Source organism: Plectropomus leopardus, chromosome 9, assembly GCF_026936395.1.
Source record: "Plectropomus leopardus strain MGB_pleo_1.0 chromosome 9, ASM2693639v1, whole genome shotgun sequence".
Classification (NCBI taxonomy): Eukaryota; Metazoa; Chordata; class Actinopteri; order Perciformes; family Serranidae; genus Plectropomus; species Plectropomus leopardus.
Window position 1 is genome coordinate 14,936,865 of NC_142184.1, and position 21,321 is coordinate 14,958,185.

Genomic DNA, 21,321 nt, shown 5'->3' on the forward strand with positions numbered 1-21,321 from the left:
CCTGTTTCCAGGTCGATAGAATCAATCTGCGTGCTAAAAGGGTTATGAACCTTGCCACAGTGGAAGTGACTCCTCTTAGAGGACTGTCCTCTCTCAGTGTCTCACATATAGCCAACACTGGGTCAGGTACCACCATGTGTCCCAGCATAGATGTAGATTAGGCAGGAAACAAATCACCCCCAGAACTAACATATAATTAGCAGAGGACACAAAGACATTTACGCCATAAACAGATTCAGAAAAAGCACAAATTGGTGCAAAAAATGTCATCAGAAAGCAGTAATTTAAGTTTTTGATTCTCAAAATTTTCTGGCGGAGGACCCACATTGCCCCATGGGGACGAGTAAAGTGTTTTCCATTTGAATTTGAATCCCCCCAGTTTTATATGTGTTCCCCCAAAATTGGAAAAATGTTCTTATATGTATTGATTTTCTTTGGATGATCAACTACAAACACCCCTCAGTGCTTAGTTTTCATTCACTGTAAGGGAATTTAAAGCACCGAATGTATGTTTGCTTACTGTTCCTCTTCGTTTGCTTCCTGTTGGCACCGCCTCAGGCTCTTGAGTACCTGTTCAAGTTCATCGTCCAGTCTCGTATCCTGTACTCGAGAGCCACCTGCGGGATGGAGGAGGAGCAATTCAGAGCGAGCATCCAAGAGCTCTTCCAGTCAATCCGCTTCGTCCTGAGTCTGGACAGCCGCAGCTCAGAGAATCTCGTGTTCACACAGGTCAGAGAGTTCACACATTATGACAAACACTGTCTAACTGCTCTAACGACATACAGTATGTCACCTGCTTGGCAGTCTTATTTTGGTTATAAATGTTTTTTATTTTAAATTTCATTCGTCTTCTTCGTTTGCATTCATTATTCATTGATTAATTTTTGTCTGTTAACTTGTTTCATTTCTTTTTTATTTATTTCACTTTTCATCTTGTGCATTTTGTGACCGATTCTTCAATCCCTCGCCCCCCCTCTGTCGCCCCATCCTTGTCTTGCTCTGGGACAGTTTAGGGGTGTGATCAGCTGCATGTCTTTCTGTGGTCATGCTCCTGGGCTCTCGTCCATCTCAGTAAGTCACAGCGCCCCCCTGTGTTGGTTCCACAATGCAGCAGATGCTGTGCATCCAGATTGATGTGTTCTTAAGTGTCTGATATGCAGTTAGTGCTTCAGATAGAAACTGAGATTATGAATGTGAAAAGAGATAAACTGTGCGCCTCTTTGAAGATCTTGGTGCTCCTTTTACAAGATAGCGGGCTTAATTTTGGGCTATTTTTGTTTGTGTCAGTGTCACTCAGAAAATAACCATTATAAGCTTTTTTTTTGTAATGTCTTCATACATGTAAGTGTAGCTTCTTTAAAACATGTTATTTACAAGCTACAAATTCATTCTCTGTGTCCTTTATCTCTCTCCCAGGCTGCACTGTTGAACAGTTTCCCTGATATCTTTGATGAGCTGCTGCAGATGTTTACCGTTCAGGAGGTAGCCGAATATGTCAGGGGGACCCTAGGGAGCATGCCCAGCACAGTGGACATCGGCCAGTCCATGGATGTAGTCAAACTGCAGTCCATCGCTCGTACAGTCGAGAGCCGCCTCTTCTTCTTCCCTGGTGAGACAAATGTGCAGGTTCATTCAAAGTGTTTTCTTTCCCTGAAGATGCCAAAACAGCTGTATATGTAAGCCTAATGTCCATGCAGTGCTTTTCAGTCTCATCCTCACTCTGTCTCCTTTCTCTCTTCCCTCAGAGTCTCGTAGTATTCTGCTGCCGGTGGTTCTGCATCACATCCACCTGCATTTGCGCCAGCAGAGGGAGCTGCTCATCTGTTCTGGGATCCTTGGCAGCATCTTTTCCATAATTAAGACGAGCTCCATGGTAGAGAACATATTACCATATGCAAACTTGATATATATGTCTTAAAATCTCATGTGATTACCAAAAAAGTTCAATTGAATTAGTAAAAGCAGTATGAAATATCTATTTACTCTTGAAATATATTTGATCATTTTAGTGTAGCTGTAGCTTGTTAGCACAACACTAAATCAATCCCAAAAAATCTGTGTGTCTCAGGAGTCTTCTGTTCAGGAGGAAGTGGAGATGATGGTGGAGAGCCTTCTGGACGTGCTGCTACAGACTCTGCTGTCCATCATGAGCAAGTCTCACTCTGTGGAGACGTCCAGAGGACAACGCTGTCCCCAGTGCACTGCTGAGATAACGGTAAGCTTCCACTCAGTGTGTCTCTTTGATGTGCAGTAAAAACAGGTGGAATTTGGTGAATATTTTGAGTTGATTAACCTTTTAAAATATGTGTGGTCACATCTGTCATTTTTTTCATGCAGGGGGAGTATGTTTCCTGTCTTCTCTCTCTGCTGCAGCAGATGACAGAGATCCACTTCCACCATCTACTCAACAACTTCCACAGCAAAGAGGAGCTGAAGGTGGGGAACTCTCTGAGTCACAGAGCTGCGCATGATTACAGCATTTTGCTGCAGCCTGCTTACTACATACCTTGACTGCATACACCCTCTTAATATATTCCTTGGCAGGAGTTCCTGTTGAAGATCTTCTGCGTGTTTCGCAATCTGATGAAACTGACTATCTTCCCCCGAGACTGGAGCGTCATGAGGCTTCTAACTAGTCAGTGAGTCTGCTTTTCCGTTTCTGTCATGCAGTCTCTGTCCCAGAGATGGTAAGGGAATACAGCCAACCATTAGATCAGACACTCTTCAGATAATCCTGTTCTGAAGGTGACGCTTGTGTTGCAAATTTTTTCATCTATTTTTGGCAGCTACCTCGTTTCGTAAGCTGACAGTGTATTGTTTGCTTTCCCGCAGTATCATCGTGGTGACTACACAGTTCCTGTCTCCGGCACTGCACAAGAACTTCTCAGAGACAGATTTTGATTTCAAGGTGTGTGTCTGAACAGCAGGGGGCTACATTAGCATTTGGGAAGCCCAGCACACCTTGGAGCCCCAAACTACGTGATACGTTTACATAATTTGGTTTCTGAAATTGGTGTTAATGATCCAACATAGCATGTATGTGCTTTTGTTCTTGCCTGCTGTGTGTGTTAGGTGTGGAACTCCTTCTTCAGCCTCACTGTACTGTACATCAACCAGCCCAGTCTGCAGCTGGAGGCACTCGGCCCGGCCAAGAGAAAGAAAGTCCTGGACAAGTAAGAAACTACAATATGACCACAATAAGAAATTAGTGGGAGGATTATCTTCACCACAGGTTAATAATTAATCTAACTTTGTATACTTCACTCTCTACTCTGCTCTTTGTAGGCATGGAGATATGAGAGTAATGATGGCTTATGAGCTCTTCAGCATGTGGCAAAAATTAGGTGCGTTTGACACACATATCACATTGAATCCCCTCCATGTAGATTTAAATGAAATTAACGAGAGCAACGGCTCCTAACTATTTCATCTATGTAATCCAGGTGACAACAAGCCCCACTTTATCCCAGGAATGATGGGTCCCTTCCTTGGCGTCACGCTGGTGCCTCAGACTGAGGTCCGAAATATTATGATCCCAATTTTCCACGACATGATGGATTGGGAGCAGAGGAAAAATGGCAACTTCAAACAGGTCATTATAACATTGTTATGCCATGAACAACAAAGGGCTGTACCGAATAGTTCAAGGCTTTAGAGCTTCAGTCATAACAATGACATTGTAATTCTATTTTTTTATTTTTTGCATGTGTATTCATTTCGTCAAAACCTGGTATTTATGCACATTTGCAGATAAAGATTAGGCTACGCTAATATTATTAGTATTATACTATTTGTAGAATTAGATTCCACTTGTTGGCAGCATGGCATTGTTTCCAGCTTGTGTGATCCAAACATTTTTAGTAATCTCTGAGTATTATAAATTCCAAAAGTATAACTGTATTAAGCATGGTTTATCTTAGGAACTATTCTGCTTCAATCCATATTTTTGTATTTAGCTTTTTAAAAACAAAATTTTCACTTTTTTCACATTTCTCGGCAACTTTGATGGTTTTATTTCGTGGGGGAGAAATGCACATGTTCTAAATATGAAGGCAGACACGTCCCCTGGTAGTGATGTCATAAAATATGACAACAGACATCTGAACCTTTATTCGAAAACCTCAATAGAAGCTTTCATTGTAAAAAATAAAGAAGAAAAAGACATTCAGTGCAGCCCTACAGATTGTGTGCTGCAGCAGTTCTGATAAAAATTTGACTGCTTTTTGTCACATAAGATATCCACACCGAATGTCCTTGTGTGTGTGTGTGTGTGTGTGTGTGTGTGTGTAGGTGGAAGCAGAGCTGATGGATAAGCTGGACAGCATGGTGTCGGATGGGAAAGGCGATGATAATCACAGAGAGCTCTTCAGCCTTTTGTAAGCATCAAACCTGTGTTTAGTGAGCCCTTTGGAGTGATACTCAGAATGATGCTGCTCTCTCAGTGTTTCCATCTAACATGTTTCTCTGTGTTGTTCGACTGTCACACCGCAGGACCCAGCTGTTTGGTCCCTATCCAAGGTGAGGTGTAATGCCCTCACAGTTAAAACTAAGAGACACTGATTCATATCTATTCCCTCCCTGTGCTTGTCACCTTTAGTAATAATATCTCTGTATTTTTGTGCAGCCTGCTGGAGAAGATAGAGCAGGAGACCTGGAGAGAGACTGGGATCTCATTTGTCACATCAGTCACAAGACTTGTGGAGCGATTACTGGACTACAGGTACACTGAAATAGAGTTGCACATAAAAACACTGATGGTTTATGATGAAACTGCAGACAAATGACAAGAAAAAAAATGTTTTTATTTTTAGGGACTGCATGAAAGGAGATGAGATGGAGAACAAGAAAATTGGTGGTTCTGTCAACCTTATGGTGAGACATTCATGGCAGTGTTTTTAGTCTGAAACACATTTTTGAATATCTTTACACATGGAACAAGATTTTAATCCTTTTTTTTCTCACATTCAACCCCAGAACTTCTACAAATCAGAGGTCAACAAGGAGGACATGTACATCCGCTACATCCACAAGCTGTGTGACCTGCATCTCCAAGCAGAAGACTTCACAGGTAACAGATATTGTTTTGTTTTGGTTTTTTGGGTTTTTTTATGGTGCACAGTTTAAGGCCTTTGCCTCTACATGTGTCCTGTTGTTCTTCATGTGCTCTTTCCCTCCTTTCATTGGAATTTTATCTGGAGAGGAAGTTGAACAGACATAGTTTTGAAAAGCTTAATGGCGACAGGAAGAAACATTATTTAAACAATATTTAGAGCAGAATTATAGCAGTTTGTCTTTTGGTTAAAGGCCCTGCATTGCCACAGCCCACCCACGGAGGTGGTTTCACTTGTTTTAGCTGATTATAAATCTTCTCATGGTGTGATCAGATGGTATTTCACTTTTCATTTATTTCTGTGAAGAATGGGGTGAAATGTATTACTCCCGTAGTAGTATCGACCGGTTTCTTTTGCTTTGTGCAGAGTTCAGTCCAGTTTGAAGGAAAGGGTGGGACTGACCTTTTAATTCAGAAAATAGTAATTATTTGTATCCTTGTTTTATAACTACATGTCAAAATGTTTAAAACAACGGAGAGGGAGCTATGCTGTTTGGCTGTAGTGAGTGACAGTAACAGCGATAAATTATAAGAAGATGTCTAAGCTACAACTCTGTGCACTGCTGTTTTTAGACTGCAAGATGTGCTAGCTCATGCTGTTTATAGGTACAACTCCATCATTAGTCATTATGATTACTATCAGCACATGGAGCCCGATGATCTCCCATACTGCCCAGCAAACCTCCATCCACCGGATTCAGATTGTAATTAGCCCGATAAATGCCCATTTTCTGTGGTTTTTAGTCTCATACAACTGGAGATATGGGTTAGAAGGGCCTTGCCACACCTACTGCTGGGTTTGAACCATAAATAACGTTGTGAAACAATATCAGTTTAGTTGGGAATTCGTTTCACTTGCATTATGTCAAACCAAACAAAAGTACCCTGTTAAGTTTAGTAAAACATCTCTAGTAAAAATAAGTCATCTCAATTCAAAAAGTCAATTTTTGGTTTCACACAGGACACAAACTCCACACTCCTGGACATCCATCACCTCCCCTTCCTCCTGCCTGGGGCAGACTATCTCACTCAACTGATTACCTCCTTTGTTACCATCATAATCGTTACGACTACGAGAATTTGCCCAGCAATAAACATAAACAGCCATTTAATGGCCTGATAATGACCTTCTGAAGCTATTAGGTGTGGCAGGCCCCCTCTAACTTTATCTAACTAAATCTATGACACCAGGGATGACATTTTTCTGTAGGCTGATGCAGAAGTTAGCGTTGCCCTGGTTTCCTCGTCAAAAATCCTGTGGGATTTTCCATTGGATTTTGGATCACTGTAGAAAACAATAAGCTAATGCCTGGCTATAACAAACTTCACCACTGTCGCATGATTTAACTTGGCTACCACAAAGAGGCCGTAAAGCCATGTTCAGCACAGTTCAGCGTGATGATCTAGTAGTCTCATTTAGCCACTTGTTAGCGATCACCTTTTTAAAAACAGATAATTACTTCAGAGTTGGTGAGTTGGGTATTTACTGACGTATTTTATGTCGTAGAGGAAAACTTGAAAGTCTTGTGTTAACCTCAGACCTTATTTTAGGCATCTAACCAAAATCCCACTGAAAGAAACCCTTTGACTTTGAGACGAGGGAACCAGAGATGCTAAAATGCTAACTAATTTCGGGGTTTCGGGACTCATTCCTGAGGATCTCTGAAGCTGCTGGTATCGGCCCTTTAACGGCCTGATATCAACAGCTGTTTAACCAGAGCAGATATTTAATTAGCGAGAGTAACTAGAAAGGTGTGAATGTGCAGGGGCCTGTTAGGTGATAGTTTCAGCTCTGGATTTTTTTCAGGAGTAGCTAATGGAAATAGGTGCAGCAGGTCTGTCCTTAACAATTAAAAGAGGCAGACTGGCAGCATTATCTCATGAAAACTGGTGACACTCCACCACAGCAGACTGGATTCCCTGTTCAGCCATAGATAAGGAATATAATAGATAGGAATATGGTATGATAAAAGCATAGATCACACTAGAGAGGAGAGACAACCTTGACAGGCTGGATAGACGGGCTAAATGTCAGGAAGAGATACAGATAAATATGTGCAGGTGGTTTAACATGAAGACATTTAAGTATTGCTTGACGGTCTCCACTGAGTCTGAGCACTGGCCTCTTTTATGCTTCTTGTGATTCAGGGATTTATATTACGTTAATCTATTCTATATTAGAAAAAGGCTAAATTGGTTATTTGGAAGGGGTTTATAGTAGTTTTTAATAAGGTCTGGTTATGGCACTCTCACTCATGTAAACAGGAAATCAGGGGAATTTGTCACTTTATGTAATGGTGTAAATGGCTTAAGTGTTCTTGCTTTACTCACATTATTGGCAGTGGTGGCTTTATTGTGTGCGTGTAAATGTAGCCAAATATGACTAATTAAATACAACCTTATTCATCATTTACGTAAAACAAACAACAGGCAGCTGGCAGGATAATTGAAACACATTTTAATGTTCTGCAGAGTTGGCTGTGATTGCACATGTGGTTATTGTGTGAATCACTGACTAAAAAATTTTCTTGTCTTCAAATATGTAAATTCAACAGAGAGAGGTGTCACTTGTCTTTGGTTTTAAACTTAGAATACAATTAATTCATGTTATTCTATTGTTTTGTAGAGCTGCAACTAACGATTTTATTCATGATCAATTATCTTTTCGATTGATCTGTAAAATGTGAGACAATAGTAAAAAATGGCCATCACATTTTCTAAAGGTCAAAGTGATGTAATCAAATTGCTTGATTTGTTTTGAGAAACAAAAAAAATATTTTCCCATAAAACAAAGAAGTAAATCCAGCTCTAGTTTATTATTATTATTATTATTATTATTATTATTATTAATAATGACAATAATAATAATAATAATAATAATAATAATAATATATTTGTATGTTTTTATTCATTCATTTATTTTGCAGTTTTTTCAGTCAAGAAAGTCAGATATCTAACAAACTACTTCAATGTGACAGCCATGAATCACCAATATTGTGTTTGTATATGTCAGTTCTGATTTACACTAATTTAGTCACCCAACAATAAAGTAAAATATCCTTTACAGTGTAAACAACAATTTCCACTGACTTTATAGTCTACTCATTTATTTTTTTCACCTTTATGGTATGTCCCATATTCACAAGTATCTCATATGTAACAGTATTGTAAAACTGATATCACAAAAAAATAAATAAAATGTCTTAAAATAACAAATTTGAATTAGGAACTATGTAGAAATGCAAAATAAAATAACCCTGTATTTACTATACAATTTTTGGTGTGACAATTTCACAGAATCCTGATGAGAGCAACTGATATGATTTCATTGCACTTTACGCCTCTGGCCACCAATATACCAAAACACACTCGCCGTGCCCCGGGGAACTTGTGCTTTGTGCTACTGACAGCTCTCTGTGTCATTCGTCATCTGCTTTCTTAAACTGGACCCACAAAGATAACAGTTCATCACTGTAGCCAGACAACATCTGTAGTGTCACCAGATAGCAGACAATGCACTTTTACTCTGATGACCTTTGACCTGTTACCCCCTCGACAACAGAGGCAGCGTTCACTCTGCTGCTGTACTGGGAGCTGCTGCAGTGGGAGGACCGGCCCCTGAGGGATTTCCTTCACTACCCTTGTCAGAGCGAGTGGCAGCGCAAGGAGAACCTGAGTCGTAAAATCCTGCACTACTTCAACAAGGGCAAGGCGAGTGAATTTTTATAGCTTTATATCTCACTACAGTGTTGACTGACTTTAAACAAGTGTGTACTGCAACTGAGGCTCACACAGTGGAACGTGAAAACAGAGGCAAGGCCAAGTTAAAGCAATATCTCGCCTCCCAAATGACTATTTGTATATCACGCACTCAGCGTGTGTTACATTAAATTCATCAAGAAAACTTTGTTTTTCTTGCTTGCCTCTGGTGAACATCGAATCAAAAATCGGAGTAGATTTTTGCAAATTGAAGTCAAGGGGTGCCACATTTAACAACAAAATTAAATTAAAACATCAGTTTACAAACTCTCACACAACTCACGCAGTATTATCCAAGTATTATTTAGCTGAATCTGAACTAACCCTTTTAAATGCAAAAGTCACACGATAAAAGAAACTATCTGATCGAGGCAGCTGTAGACCAGCAGCTCCCTTATTCAGCGAGGTAAAATTACTGTTAATGTCTGTGGGGTTTGGCTTTGAAGAGAGCAAAGATAATTTTAAATTTTAGTTCAGTTTTCCCTCAGAAAGGGCTGCAATTCCCCTTGCTCTAAGAATTTTCTCTATATTTGGATACTCAGATCACTGTGGAGGCATGTGAGAAAAGTCTTCTTTACATTTTAATATAACACGCTGTGAGTAATTGACATACAATGATCATTTTGGGGGTTGAAATATTCCTTTATTGTGATGGAGCGGTATGTCTGGCAGGTTTCTACTGGATAAGTCACACCATGATTAAATCAGCTTAGTTTTATAACTTTTTTGTTTTATTTAGAGTTTAAGTTTTTTAACAGCGTTGAACTGGCTGTTTGTTCTCCTCTGCAGTGCAGCTGTTCCCAAACATAATTAAATTTTGCCCTCATTAACACTGGATATGAAACAGACTCAAGTATTATTTCTTTTACAATAATCTTTCTGTCTTTTTTGTTTTTATTTTGTTTTTATCATGTTTTATATCAAAACATGTACAGCAGTATTGCTAAAACATAAACTGCTATATTAAATGTAAACATATGGCAAAATATAGCTGCTAAATTTATGAGATTACCCATACATTCATTATTATTATTGTTTCACCTTATTAAATAGGTGCCCTTCAAACACCCAAGGTCACCTTACAGAGCATGATAATAAAACAAGTATCAACAAGTTAAATGTACAATAATGTGTAACAACATTAGCCAATTTGAACTATTTTTCATACTGTTGGGTAGTTAAATATTTAAAAATGCATCATTATTTTATAAGCTGAACATATGTTTTATATATAGAATCTTAACTATAGCAGGATGTTAAGAAATAGAAGTATAAAGTAGTTTAAAATGGAAATACTCAAGTAAGTACACCAGTACTGCACTTTCATAAATGCGGTTTCCACCTCAGGTTTTACAGTTGAAGCAACATCCTCTCTGTGGTGTCGAGAGCTTAAACAAAACTGTGGATTTTTAAAACAGCAACATCTAATTGCCTTTGCTTCTGCATATATCACGAAAGAGTTTTCTGCACTACAGGAAACTCTGAATATCATATAATATGAATCCAGACCTGCAGCCTTCGCCCACACCACAGTGCTGCTCAGTTGGGGTCAGATGTCTGCTCAAATGTGATTTGCTCCCACGAATCACTCCTCCCTGGCTGGTATTCATCCACAAAATTAAATTAGTTGACTAGTCTCTGTGCTTTGGAGAGGACAATGCCCTCTGGACTCTGGGAGCAGCTGAGGAGGAAATAAAAGTGGCCTCCTTCATCAACTCTTTGTCATCTCTAGTTTTTATTGTTGCTCACGAACAAAAGAAAAGTAGCCGATGTGTACCTGTGGAGTCCCTGCTGCAGTTCAAAAATGTTAATATTCCTCTTGGACAAATAGAAATCTATGCGTGTTTAAATAGTAACTTTGATTGTGGTGACCTCAGTGAATAAATGGTCGGACATTCAAGTAGAAACTGAGAAATATAACTATTTATGTACTACACAGCACATCATTTTACTGCATACTGAATAAGTATTCTAACATTAGACTCCAAGATGAAGTTGTTTATTTTGAAAACTCAGATAAGTTTATGAAAGATGTCCTCAATCTTGCTATTTAATCTGGAAATTCTATATATAGTAGATTACTGTATATTTGATGTGACAGCTGCAAGTTTCTCCTCCTTTAAACATGATTTTTTTTTCTCTATTAAACATATTAAAATTTCACAGCAACAAAAAAACTTTTCACCGTTTAAAAACAATTTCTTTTTTTTTGTACCAAGTGAGGATTTTTTTTACTATCAAAGTTATGAAAGTTTTATGCAAAAAAAACCCAATAGTTTTACAATTGCAGACATGGATCTAAAATTCCCAATGCCAGTTAATATTATATAATAAGAAGAAGTAAAAAGTAAACCAAAGTTTCATTTATTAAATACCTTTTAAAACATACCTGCCTAGAGAACGCCGAAGCCCCCCTGCTTGGTCTCCATCACCTTCTTAAACTATTTAATAGTGTTACATAAGAAAAAACAAATTCAAACCAAAAAGCACCTCATCTGAATAAAATCCAGCAAACAATTTTTCGTCTGAATTCCTCCCCATAAAACATAAACTTATGAATTTGCTTCTAAAATAATTTATAAAGTTAAATATAATGAGAAATTTAAAGTGCAAGCAGGCAAACAAGAGTCTCGTAAACTCTTATGAAGGTTTTTTCAGTACTTTTTAATGACAGTGTCTCTCTATGCTCAGATAAATTCTTCTCATGTTTATTAAGTTTTTGTATAAATTTGTCAGCTGTCTCTGTGATTCTTCCCATAGTAGTACATTTGTGTATGTGCAACAACTTAATTTTTTTCCCACTTTCACCTGGTCCTCCAGAGTTTTCCAATCTCACAGGGCCATTTCAGTGATGATTTATCTTTATTTTAAATGATAAATAAAGCTTTAATGATTTCTTCTTATTATCTAATTTATATCTGTCCTTGCAGTGCTGGGAATATGGAATCTCTCTCTGCCGGGAGCTGGCTTTCCAGTACGAGACTTTATATGATTATCAGAGCCTCAGCTGGATACGGGTGAGTAAAGTCTTGCGTGCTTCCCCTGTGATGCTGTAAAGTGAGATATTCAGCTTTCATTGTTATCATCCAGTGTGGTGCAGAGTGCATATAGCGTCAAACACAATGTCCTAATTACCTGTGCACACCCACACTCATCAGGAAATGCAGAGGATTCAGTAATGTGTGTGATTAAATCATTATTCATCATGACTCTTGCATGTTTGTTATTCTGTGACAGAAAATGGAGGCGGCGTACTATGACAACATCATCGAGCAGCAGAGGATTGAGCCCGAGTTCTTCAGAATGGGCTTTTATGGCAGGAAGTTTCCTTTCTTCCTCAGGGTAAGACTTCCCTAATCTCGCCTCATCTTGTCTCTCCTGACACAGTTAGGATTCTGCTGATGCGGACAGCTATTCTGCTCCGTCATGCTTCAGCAGGAGACAATTTCAACAGCAACATGAGCAAGAGAGAAAGCCACGATGGGAAGTTGATGTTGAAAATCAAGAGCTATGTGGATTTTCCCTCTAGCTATTGCTATTATGAAAATCATATCAAAGTATAACAGAACTTTATCTGTAAGATTTCACCACTGTAATCCATCAGCCTCCCGATAAATAACTATTTATCTTGTTATTGCATCATTTTATAATATAAGACAATGTTTCCACTACACTGTCTAAATACTTTTATCTCATTTAGTGGCTTATTTAACCAATTCCTCATATTTGTGACATTTTTTTTGTGCATAAAAATAACAGGCCTAGTTGTCAAATTTGTTTTTGACTGTGCCTCATTTCTCACATTAAAGGCATTAAAAATGTATGACAATGTGATTTGTGGTTCAGTGCATACGAGGCTCTGTGTATTTCATACAAAAGATGCCCAACTTGGCACCGTGGAAATCAAGTGAAATCCCACGTAAAGAATAAGAAACACGAAGCTGGCAAGAAAATCATCCAACAAACAGCAGATATTTCTAAGTTCTGTCATAACCTCATCTCCATCATGCCATTAAAAAAGTCAGGTTATGAGTAAAATTCCCCTTTACCCTACGTAGTTGATGTCAGTTCATGTCCTTTTTTTCTGTTTTGGTTATTGTAAAATTGGCCTTAAATTTTATTCTGATTGGCATTAAAAAAACTCACTCAAATATAACTCACCTTAAGCTGCAGGAACTCTGGTAAAAGTTTCTCATCAGCATTTCACTCAGTGTTGAATGAATCTTCCTTTTTCTGCAGAATAAGGAGTTTGTCTGTCGTGGTTATGACTATGAACGGCTCGAGGACTTCCAGCAAAGGATGCTGGGGGAATTTCCACAAGCTATTGCCATGCAACATCCCAACCAACCTGATGACACCATCCTGCAGAGTGATGCTCAGTGTATCCTACTCAGCCTACAGAGCCAAAACTAAAGATTTGGTTTTTTTTTATTGTGTAGGGTTTTTTTTGTTTGTTTGTTTGTTTTATGAAGACTTTTGGCTGGAAAATGTTGCATTTTTGTCTTACGGAAAGTCTAAAGCCAAATAAATTTGATTTCTAATATTATAAAAGTAAATCCTCACATTTGAAAAGATGAAACCAGTGAATATCGTTTTGCTTGATTAATAACTTGAATGATAAATTGATAATATTAGTGGGAATTAATTTCCTCTAGCTCGATCACAACTTCCGTTGTGTATTGCTTATGTATGTATTTGAGGTTATTACAGATCAAATAGGAATATTGTATGTTGAGGTTGGTTTCCAGAATCAGACAGTGAGAGCGAACTCTCTCTGTAAGCACTTCCTTTGAATATCCCTCCTGCTCTCCCTCCTCTGTGAATATGCATGTCTGTCTGTCTGTCTGTCTGTCTGTCACTTCCTTGACACTTGGCTTCTAGACTTGCAGATCTATGCGGTGACTCCAGTGTCAGACATCTCTGATGTGCCTCAGCTGGAGCGTGTGCCCGAGAGGATCAAGAGCTTCTACCGCATAAACAATGTCAGCCGCTTCCACTATGACAGGCCTTTCCACAAGGGGCCCAAGGACCGCGAGAATGAGTTCAGGGTACGGTGAGCCAGCAGTGCCACTCTCAGTCCGTTTTTGCCTCACTGTTTTACTGAATTCAGATGTTAAAATCGTGAAATAGATTAAAAAAAACTGCAGTTAGAGTCACGCAGAGGTTTTTCAGGTAATAAAGTCAAGTCAGTTTTATTTCTAAAGCCCAATATCACAAATTTGTCTTGAGGGGCTTTACAGTTAGTATGACACAACAGATATGAATAAGTAAAAACTGGAATAGAGAAAACAAATGGAAGAAATCTCAGGAAAAGCGACATAGACAAACATGCAGTAGCTGTTGTGTGTACAGAATAGAACAACATAGTAAAATTACACTATGGTTAATCAGGATGACAGAATTATAGAGATAATGTAAACACATATGAAGAAGGATCTGTGATAACGTCAGGTATTGTCAAACAGAACCTGCACCACATGATCTCCTCCTTTCCATCATGAACACACAAGAGACAAACTCAGTCACAGTTCATACAGACAGAACGTAAACAAGCACACAGAGAGAGACAAAGAGGAGAAGCTGATTCTCTTGAAGGACAAAGATCCAGAGAGAACGAGAAAGGTCCCAGGATGACCGGCTGATGGTACAGTACAAATAAGCCTGAGACAAAGAGGAGAAATATTGAGAAAGAGAGAGAGTACTTGTGGGACAGCAAACAAACAGGAAGGTCAGAAAGATACATTTTTTTTCAGAGTTCACAGTATGCTCTTCAGCAGGACAATAAGTACTATGTTTAATACTGTGTCTCCTGTCCATCTCTGATTATTTGATTATTTCACCACAGATTTTTATTTACTAAAATAAGACTTTCTTGTGTAGCTGTGTTTATTATTGTAACTCAAAGCAGTCCCTGTCTGAACTGCAGGTGCATTAGTCATAAATGCTGCAGAATGATGTAACGTGGCAAGAGGAAAAGTTTCCAGAATCATGATGACAGAAGTCAGCGACATTAACATCATGGAAATAACCATCAAAGGGAATGAATATCCCAGACAGACAAAAAAACAACAATCAACCGCAGTGACTTTATTTAATTAAGGACTTTTTTATGGTATTTAGGGCTGTAGCTCAGGATTATTTTCATTCGCGATTCATTTATCAATAATTTTTGTAAGAAAACAACGAAAAAAGCCTGTTAGAATTTTTCACGTTTTTGAAAATAACTGAAATTCTGTTTTGTCCAGACAACAGTCCAACACTACAATAATATGGAAACAGGAAAGCAGCATTTTTTTTTTTTTTACATTTTGAGAAGTAGACTACAGAAGTGTAATTCACTAATAATTCACTTGAATAAAAAGATCTGCTCTTTATTTTCTCTTAATAAACAAGATAGTAATCTTGTAAATTCTTATTTTTTTATTGATGATAATATTGACTTTTTTTCCATTAAAACTTTTCTCATAATTCTGATATAATAATCTTGTTAATTCAGAGTAACAGAGCAGATTTGGATGCTTTCATTCAGAAATTATTATCTTTTTTTAAAAAAAATTTATTTACTTTTACTGAGATAGACATATTACAATTCATTATACAGCTATGCCCACTTTCCTCTACAAAAAAACAATTTAACAGTCACTGATAAGAGACAAAATAAATACAATTTTTAAAAAAAGGCAAACAAAAACAAAACAAAAATAAAAATAATTTAAAAAAAGAAATAAAAAGTGTTTTCAAAGATTTACATTACATGATTTGATAGACATTTTAATAATAAGGAAGTTTTGCCATATTACATCACAATTTGTACTGGAAATCTAAAGATTAACATACACAAACAACAAATACAGTATAACACAACATTATTAACCAATGGTACCTAAAGCTCTCCTTCCTGCAGTGAATTTAGATGCTGTTGCCATATGTCTGACTTTCACATCTTATGTTGTAGATTTTATCTAATGGGATGTAGCTTGACAATTAATTTAACCAATGATATAATGTGGAAGGGTGATCAGATTTCCAGTGGATTGTAAACCAGGATCCATATATTTTTTATGATATTCATTCCAAGGGTCCATATTCAAGGTGATTTTGTAATATGAATATCCAAACATCTTGATATAGTTTCAGTTACAGAATTCCAAAATGTTAACAACAGGACCAAAACATATGGTATAAATTACCTTTTGTTTTTTGCATCACCAGCACAGAAAGGACATTTCAGTATTCCCAAGTTTCTCTGGAGTGTAATAAGTTCTATGTAGCGACTTGTGAAGAGAAAGTTTGTGTTGGACTAACAGATGATCACAGTTTCTGATGATTTATTTGCTATCGTTCCTTTAATCAGTTCAATATTTGAGCCCTAATGGTATTGCAAGCTTTTTTTGGTTGTTGTTACTCTCCTCATCCTCCGTTATTTAATACAAGTGCAGCCAACAGGGCCTAAGAGACTTGGCATGATACTGTACTTTCCTTTGACACAGTAACCTAAATTTGGAATTAAAACACACCAGGACCTTTTTTTTTTTTCACTTTTAATGAACTGACCTACATGCTACACTGTGTTTGAGATATTAGCCTTGTTTTTTATTGCATACACACAGTCAGTTCTACACTAGACCTTCATGATGTTGTCAGATGTGGATGATAGCAGATTGCATAACCTCTTTTTTTCTTCTTTATGCTTTAACAGAGTCTGTGGATTGAGAGAACAACCCTGATCCTCTCCCGTCCTCTCCCTGGGATCTCCCGCTGGGCGGAGGTGGAGAGGAGAGAAGTGGTTAGAAGCTCAAACATTCATTCTCTATTATCTCATACCGCACATACAGCATCTCGAGGGACGCTAGACAGTTTTCTCAAGCTACCCCACCGTGATAAAAGTGCTTCTCATGTTAGATTGACCAACATGAAGCTATATACACAAACACCCCCCTTTTATCTTGTGTATCTATATTTCCAGATGGAGGTGAGCCCTCTGGAGAATGCCATTTATGTGGTGGAGAATAAAACCCAGGAGCTGCGGACTCTGATCAGCCAGTACCAACACAGACAGCATCATGGCAACATCAACCCGCTCAGCATGTGCCTAAATGGGGTCATAGATGCTGCTGTGAACGGAGGCATCGCCAGATATCAGGAGGTAGATATAGTTATAAATGGGAGGATGTATTTATTTTGATTGATGAATCTGTGTTGTGAGAGATGCCCATCTTTTGACGTCTCTCCTGCAACAGGCCTTCTTTGATAAGGACTACATCAGCAGTCACCCAGAGGACACAGAGAGGATCACACATTTGAAGGATCTGATGCAGGAGCAGGTCAGGCTCTGATTAAATCTCATTATATGTGTAACTTTTACTTAAAGGTGAAGTGTGTAAAATTTTGGGGGATTTGGTGGCATTGGTAGCGGTAAATCGCAACCAGCTAAAACTTCTACCGACTCATGCCCTTGAGCTCCTTACTATGGTAGCCGATGCAAAAACACGAATGGCCATAACTGGAGCCAGTGTTTGGTTTGACCGTTCTGGGCTACTGTAGAAACATGGAGGTGAAACTCAGCAGTCACCATAAACAAGGGACCCGCTCTCAATAAAATAGATTAAAACAGCTATTTCTAACGTAAGAAAAACACAACTTTTCTTATTTTCAGGTGATTATACACTAAAGAAAACATACTCGTAATTTTCATATTTCATTTCAACCAATATGTCCCCCTAAATCTTACACACTTTAAACACAGTCATGTGATAATGGTGCACAGATACTCAATGCGTTTCCTCTTCTGGTTTCCTGCCAACAGGTGCACATTCTGGGAGTGGGGCTGGCTGTTCACGAGAAGCTGGTGCATCCAGAGATGCGTCCGCTGCACAAAAAGCTTGTAGACCAGTTCCACATGATGAGAACGGGTTTACACCATGTGAGTCGTCACACATGTGGCTAATTTTTTTCTAAGTTTTCTGTTCTATGTTCATTTTTATTCTTGCTAACAAACAGGCACATTGTTGTTTTTGCAGAGTTTGTTTTCATTCATCCGTGCGTGTGATGCAGCACTTTGGGTGTGGTTTTGTGTTTTTATGTAAAAAGTGTTTAAATGCGTGTGTGAGCAGTATAAATATTCAGAGCAGTATATGGTTGGGTCCCAGCAGGGTGTGCCCGGAGTGGATCGATTTGGCCCTGCAGGCTGCCAAGGGGTCAACTCTCCCAGAGGCATCCTCTCCTCCCACAGCCACATGAGCCCTGAGAGTGTCCGCCTCATACACAGACACAGGTCAGCCAGAAACACACACACACACACACACACACACACACACACACACACACACACACAAGCCAAATTGTGCTCCATCTTTAATCCCAGCCCAAAGAAAAGTGTGATCAGGCTTTAAAGAATGTTAAATCTAAGAGTAAGCTTTCTAATGACACCATTTCCCAAACTAATCATCCTGTTCAGGGTCACCTGGGGCCAAAGCCTGTCAATCCCAGCATACATTTGGGCAAGAGGTCATCACATCAAAGGACTAAAGACTTGTCCATTTCAAGAATAATAACTATATAGATAACGATATAAACTTCCGCACTGAAGAGCAATAACATTCTGTAAACGGTGGCGCCAGGCACAAGCCGCACTCTCCGGCTGTGACGGCCTGTGAATGGATTCTGTTTTAGCTGTGGCAGAAAGTGATTGCAATGATATTGTTTGCCACTGTTGTTATAGTTGCGATATTGACATCACCACCCACATCAATTTCTAACGATTTTTAGAAAGATAATGAATGGCTATACTTATTGTTTTCATACAAATAAATACCTTGACTCTAGAGTTTCCATCAGGCAAATGCCGAGGGGAGAATATGCAGCTCCCAGTTACAGTTGCAGCCCCACCTCGCCATTCAGGCTCATACAATGTGTGTATTGTACATTAAAACACACTTCCTCCAGTTTAAATTAAAATCTAAAGCCAACCCATATTTCAGTATGAACTAAACTTTTAATATACATATACATAACCCCGTATGTAACCACTGAAATGTCCTCTCCTCCTCAAAATGTGCATCACAATGTCTTTGTCCTGCAGCCCTCTTAACCTTCAGGGTTCGATCCGTCACTCGTCCTCCTCCCTGTCCTCTCACACATCGAGTGAGGCAGGAAACCTTGTCATCATGACAGACGGCTTGATGGGGGAGCATCCCGAGGAGGCATTACACATGCAGGTGAGGCTTGAAGAAAAGAATACGTTTCCATGAATGCATTGAAAAAGGTATTAATTTGTGTTGCAAATTAACTCACATGAATGACGTAAGAATCTAAAGCATAATGTGATACTTGTATGATTACTTTTGTGAGTATCAGCATTGATACTGGAACTTGAACTCCATTTTAATGCTGCTGTCTTAGTGCACATGAACGTCATTAGTTTCCTGTGTGCTAGATCAAATATAAAAGCCAAATACACAAAATACAGCAACTTTCTTTTTTTAAAGCAGTGCTTTTTCCTGTCTTTTTTTTTGTTATATTTAAAATATGTTTTGTTTTGCAGCCGAGCCCCTCCTCCTCCAGCCTGAGTTCAATCCGCTCGAACTCTTCTCAGATTATTAACTCGGCTCCCTCGAGTGCCAGAGGTGCGTAAGAAAGTCACATACACAAACTGAAATGATCATTACTGTATACTGCACCAAAATATCTATATCTGAATGTTATATATGTTTATGGGTTTTGGGGTTTTATTTATCACAGATGCTTAAGAATCAGAGAATATATATTTAGAGATGTCTCATAAAGTATGTAAAGAAGGTAGTGAGACATAAAACAGCTGCATTTTTCTGAACAAGACATCTCTGTGATGTATAGTGAGGCTGCTGCAGACAGAAATAGTGAATTCTTCACATCTTTTTTCCGTCCAGGCTCTCCGTCTCTGCCTGATAAGGCCAAACACAACCGGGAAGTGATGATACTGTTGCCGTCTCATCGTGAGAGAGCCAGCAACACCATGTACTACAACATGGCAGAGAATGGACAGGTAGGACAGATGGTACATCACTGTGAAAAACATACCAGATGCAAAATGTGTGTAGTATAATTAAAAATTAATCAAACTTTATTTGTAAAGCGCCTGCATAATTTAGCACAGTTTAAAGTGCTTTACAGATGACTGACAATCTCGTAATAAAACAAAACAAATGTAGACCATAAAAACAACAAAAAAGACAAAGCAATTTAATAATTTGAGATGCAATGCGCACAAGATGATAATAATGATGAAAATGTAATAAAAAGCATGTAAAAGCTGTAATAGCAGTTATAGAGGTAAAACAGAGTGAATTATAGAGTAGATTAAAAAACTAGATAAAATAGCTAAAAAAGACTAAACAAGACTAGAAATGATTAGAATAAAATACAATATGATAAATGTAAAAGCTATACTAATAATAATAATAAAAGTAATAATAATAATAAAATAGTTAAATAAGAGCTAGACTAAAAGGTAGATAAAACACAAGAGGAATCCATGAGAGGAATAATAACATTCATTTATAATATTAATCACAATAAAATAACAATACAACAAAAATACAATACAAATTATGTAAAAAATATTGTAAATAATGTCTATAAACCATTCTTAATCAAAAGCCTGGCAGTATAAGTAGGTTTGAAGTTTACGTTTAAAGATTTTAACACTTTCAGCTGCTGACTGATCCAGCAGTCTGGAGATTTAAAACGGTAAAAAGGTTTTAGTCCTGCACTTTCGAACACTGAATAGATTTACACCTGAAATTGTTTTTTTGTTTTTTTTTAATTTTTAGCCCCACCTTTTAAACAAAAGGAACACAAAAGCAAAATGGTTTTTTTTCTTTTTTACAGAACAACCACATGCAGCGTGCCTTACTTCAGCAAGTCAGCCCATGTAAGCCGTGTACTGATCCTCACATGAATCTACCAGAGAAAGGTAACAGGACACAAACAGGCTCAAATGTACAGAGTTTTTTTACCTGATATATGTCACAGTGTGTGTTGATGTGTTGATTTGTTCTGTTTCCAGTGTTTCCTAACGCTCCCAGCAGCTGGAGCCTGGACGGAGAGAACAGGGAGCAGGTGTCCTACATGCCGGCTTCTACTGGAGGAGTAATCATGCCCCCTGTCCCACCCAGGTCCTTCCCACCTGGTACTTTCTCCTTTTACTTCACAAATGCACTTTTTGCTTGCAATTGTAGCTAATTGGTCCAACTGTTATCATAAAAAAAACCCAACCTGATCTTATGTTATGTAGACTAGATTTTTAAGACCATTTAAAACCTTTACATGAAACCATTAACAATTTCATTTTGCAGGACACTTCCTGATGCACTGTGATGCGTTTCACCACCAGAACAGCGATCCTCCCCCTGCCCTGCCTGTCCGTTCACTTCGAAAGGTACAGCCCTATAGAGAAATATTATACAGAGTCC

The 21,321-nt window shown here is 38.3% G+C and overlaps 1 protein-coding gene across 3 annotated transcripts in view; it reads left to right on the plus strand.

Moving 5' to 3' along the window:
* The window catches only part of LOC121946458 (dedicator of cytokinesis protein 3-like), a 65,628-nt gene that overhangs the window by 40,203 nt on the left and 4,104 nt on the right, over window positions 1–21,321 (plus strand). Inside the window, exons 23-53 of one of the 3 annotated variants that reach the window (XM_088082052.1) lie at window positions 559–729; window positions 1,417–1,609; window positions 1,746–1,873; window positions 2,069–2,215; window positions 2,338–2,436; window positions 2,545–2,639; window positions 2,833–2,908; window positions 3,073–3,173; window positions 3,286–3,344; window positions 3,444–3,592; window positions 4,291–4,376; window positions 4,492–4,518; window positions 4,625–4,720; window positions 4,812–4,872; window positions 4,975–5,068; window positions 8,673–8,821; window positions 11,800–11,886; window positions 12,107–12,211; window positions 13,109–13,250; window positions 13,751–13,917; window positions 16,569–16,655; window positions 16,836–17,015; window positions 17,110–17,193; window positions 17,676–17,792; window positions 18,019–18,143; window positions 18,951–19,086; window positions 19,413–19,494; window positions 19,777–19,892; window positions 20,738–20,822; window positions 20,916–21,038; window positions 21,205–21,287. In XM_088082052.1, coding sequence (XP_087938178.1) covers window positions 559–729; window positions 1,417–1,609; window positions 1,746–1,873; window positions 2,069–2,215; window positions 2,338–2,436; window positions 2,545–2,639; window positions 2,833–2,908; window positions 3,073–3,173; window positions 3,286–3,344; window positions 3,444–3,592; window positions 4,291–4,376; window positions 4,492–4,518; window positions 4,625–4,720; window positions 4,812–4,872; window positions 4,975–5,068; window positions 8,673–8,821; window positions 11,800–11,886; window positions 12,107–12,211; window positions 13,109–13,250; window positions 13,751–13,917; window positions 16,569–16,655; window positions 16,836–17,015; window positions 17,110–17,193; window positions 17,676–17,792; window positions 18,019–18,143; window positions 18,951–19,086; window positions 19,413–19,494; window positions 19,777–19,892; window positions 20,738–20,822; window positions 20,916–21,038; window positions 21,205–21,287 — 3,450 coding nt within the window. Of the gene's footprint in view, window positions 1–558; window positions 730–1,416; window positions 1,610–1,745; window positions 1,874–2,068; window positions 2,216–2,337; window positions 2,437–2,544; window positions 2,640–2,832; window positions 2,909–3,072; window positions 3,174–3,285; window positions 3,345–3,443; window positions 3,593–4,290; window positions 4,377–4,491; window positions 4,519–4,624; window positions 4,721–4,811; window positions 4,873–4,974; window positions 5,069–8,672; window positions 8,822–11,799; window positions 11,887–12,106; window positions 12,212–13,108; window positions 13,251–13,750; window positions 13,918–16,568; window positions 16,656–16,835; window positions 17,016–17,109; window positions 17,194–17,675; window positions 17,793–18,000; window positions 18,144–18,950; window positions 19,087–19,412; window positions 19,495–19,776; window positions 19,893–20,737; window positions 20,823–20,915; window positions 21,039–21,204; window positions 21,288–21,321 lie in introns of all 3 variants that reach the window. The other 2 variants (XM_088082053.1, XM_088082051.1) reach the window with 2 other exon arrangements.